Source organism: Octopus bimaculoides, chromosome 3, assembly GCF_001194135.2.
Source record: "Octopus bimaculoides isolate UCB-OBI-ISO-001 chromosome 3, ASM119413v2, whole genome shotgun sequence".
Classification (NCBI taxonomy): Eukaryota; Metazoa; Mollusca; class Cephalopoda; order Octopoda; family Octopodidae; genus Octopus; species Octopus bimaculoides.
In genome coordinates this window covers 147,284,359-147,286,484 of record NC_068983.1, presented here as the reverse complement: position 1 = coordinate 147,286,484, position 2,126 = coordinate 147,284,359, and the positions used below count along the sequence as shown (strand labels likewise).

Genomic DNA, 2,126 nt, shown 5'->3' with positions numbered 1-2,126 from the left:
CTAACTAGACTGTTAACCGTAACCGTAACCCTAACCCTAACCCTAAAACTAACCCTAACTCGAGAATCCGAACTCTAAAATTGTTACACACATAGATACGCACATCTCTCCCCTTCTCCTCTCTCCCCTCCCCCTCTCTCCCACCCACCCCGCTTTTTTCATATTACGCTCTTTCTTGTTCTGCCGAAGGTCAGCATCTGAAGTTTGGGTTTCGTGTTAGCACTTAGGATTACAATTTTGAGTTAAGGTAGGGATTACGTCTAAGCAGAAACTGTAAAAGGATTCTAAAGATTTGAATTTTGTGTACAATTTTGTAACAGAATTGAACTTGTATACGTTTGGAATTTGTGGAACATGGTGAAGAAGATGGGGAGAAAAAAGCTGTTGGGGCTAATGATACAGTTACCGCCGTTCGAGTCGGGGGTTGGTCGAGTCAGATGTCGACTGTGTTGACGTTGAAGCGTGATGATGGCTGTATGTGTGTTGTTCGTGATGGTAATAACAAACAAATGAGTAGAAGTGAGTGCCAGAGGTGGTGTATGTGTTGGTATTGGCAACGAAGGTGTTGGTATTGAAGTCAATAATTATTATGGTTAATCTGAAAAAGTAGAACTAGCCGAGAAGGGTATAAAGCCGAAAACGATAAGTCACATGAACTCGAATACACACGCATACACTCAGGGGCATCCCAGCAGCTACACAAGACAGTTGTAAGTCAAAAGTTTCAACATATGTACAAACATCATTTATACCCATATACATACATACGCAAGTACACGCAGACACGTAAAAATCCTCACACACGCAAGGGAAGAAATAGATAAAAAGGGAATAAATAAAAATAGAGAAATATATTCATCTTTACAAAACTAAGTAAATATAGGATAACAAAGTGCATGAAGGGTACATAGAGTATGTTGAATAGAAATATGTAAATAAATTACACAAACACAAACAAATAGTACACGTATGAACGTCATACAGAGACATGCAATCATACCCTGGCTACAATGTAAAAATATTTTGCCTAACAATAAGCGATATAATAAAATCTGACCGGCTGCAGGATAGGAAAACATCAAAATATCATCTGGTCTGATTTTCACCATATGTAGTTTGGATAAAGCTGAAACTGCAATGTCGAATTTCATAATATTGTGTCCTTTATATTGATAAACTGATAAAGGTTCTCCATCTTTGCCGAAGTATTGTTTAAAATTACTTTCAATTTCCTTTTTTATTTCTTCAGGGTTCATTTCTTTACTCATTGTAGCTGTTAATATCGTTCTAGTTATTGTAACCACTTAGTTAACTCGTGAAAACAAAATCCTAATCGGTTTCTTTAGCTTTCCTTGAGCATGTGGCAAATTTGCTGCTCTGTTAAGTACTTATAATGCATAGATTTTAGGCCTGTCGATTATGCATATGAAATTTAATACTCTCGCTGTCCTAATATAGCAAATATGTTGATCCATGTAGCTAAATTTTATCAGTAAAACTTGGTTTTAGCATATCAAATTTTCTATAGATTACAAGATATTTATTTATAAGTAGCACATATTTCAAAGAGCATTCACACAAATATCAAGTGTAACAATTAGTATGTAGCATATAATGAAATAAAGTTATGGTCATCCACTCTCTCTCTCTCTCTCTCTCCACACATACACACCTCTCACATACACAAAACCACACACACACACACATACACAACACACATACACATATACACACATACACATATACACACATGCACACACACCTCTCACATACACAATACTCACACACGCACGCACGAAAACATACACATACATGCACGCACAAAAAATATACACACACGCGCACACACACACACCCGTACCTAACACTCACAATCCCACACACACACGCCCATCCACACACATACACACACACGCACACACCCACATACACACACACACGCACACACACTTCTCACCAACACTACACACTCACACAGACACGCATACAATCACACACACATGGGCATAAACAACACACGCACATACAATAGCAAACGCACGCACACACACGTACACAGCAACGCACATATACACAACATACACATACACACAAACACACACGCACGCACAAAAACATACACATAC

General features: G+C 38.1%; 2 protein-coding genes across 2 annotated transcripts in view; one reads left to right on the top strand and one right to left on the bottom strand.

The window, feature by feature from the left end:
- Positions 1-1,442, bottom strand: part of LOC106884083 (sulfotransferase 1E1) — a 17,757-nt gene extending 16,315 nt beyond the window's left edge. The window contains exon 1 of the mRNA XM_014935302.2: positions 1,058-1,442. Coding sequence (XP_014790788.1) covers positions 1,058-1,268 — 211 coding nt within the window. The 5' untranslated portion in view covers positions 1,269-1,442. The remainder of the gene's footprint in view (positions 1-1,057) is intronic.
- Positions 1-2,126, top strand: part of LOC106875508 (serine protease 48) — a 466,125-nt gene that overhangs the window by 99,237 nt on the left and 364,762 nt on the right. The gene's annotated exons all lie outside the window — the stretch shown is intronic.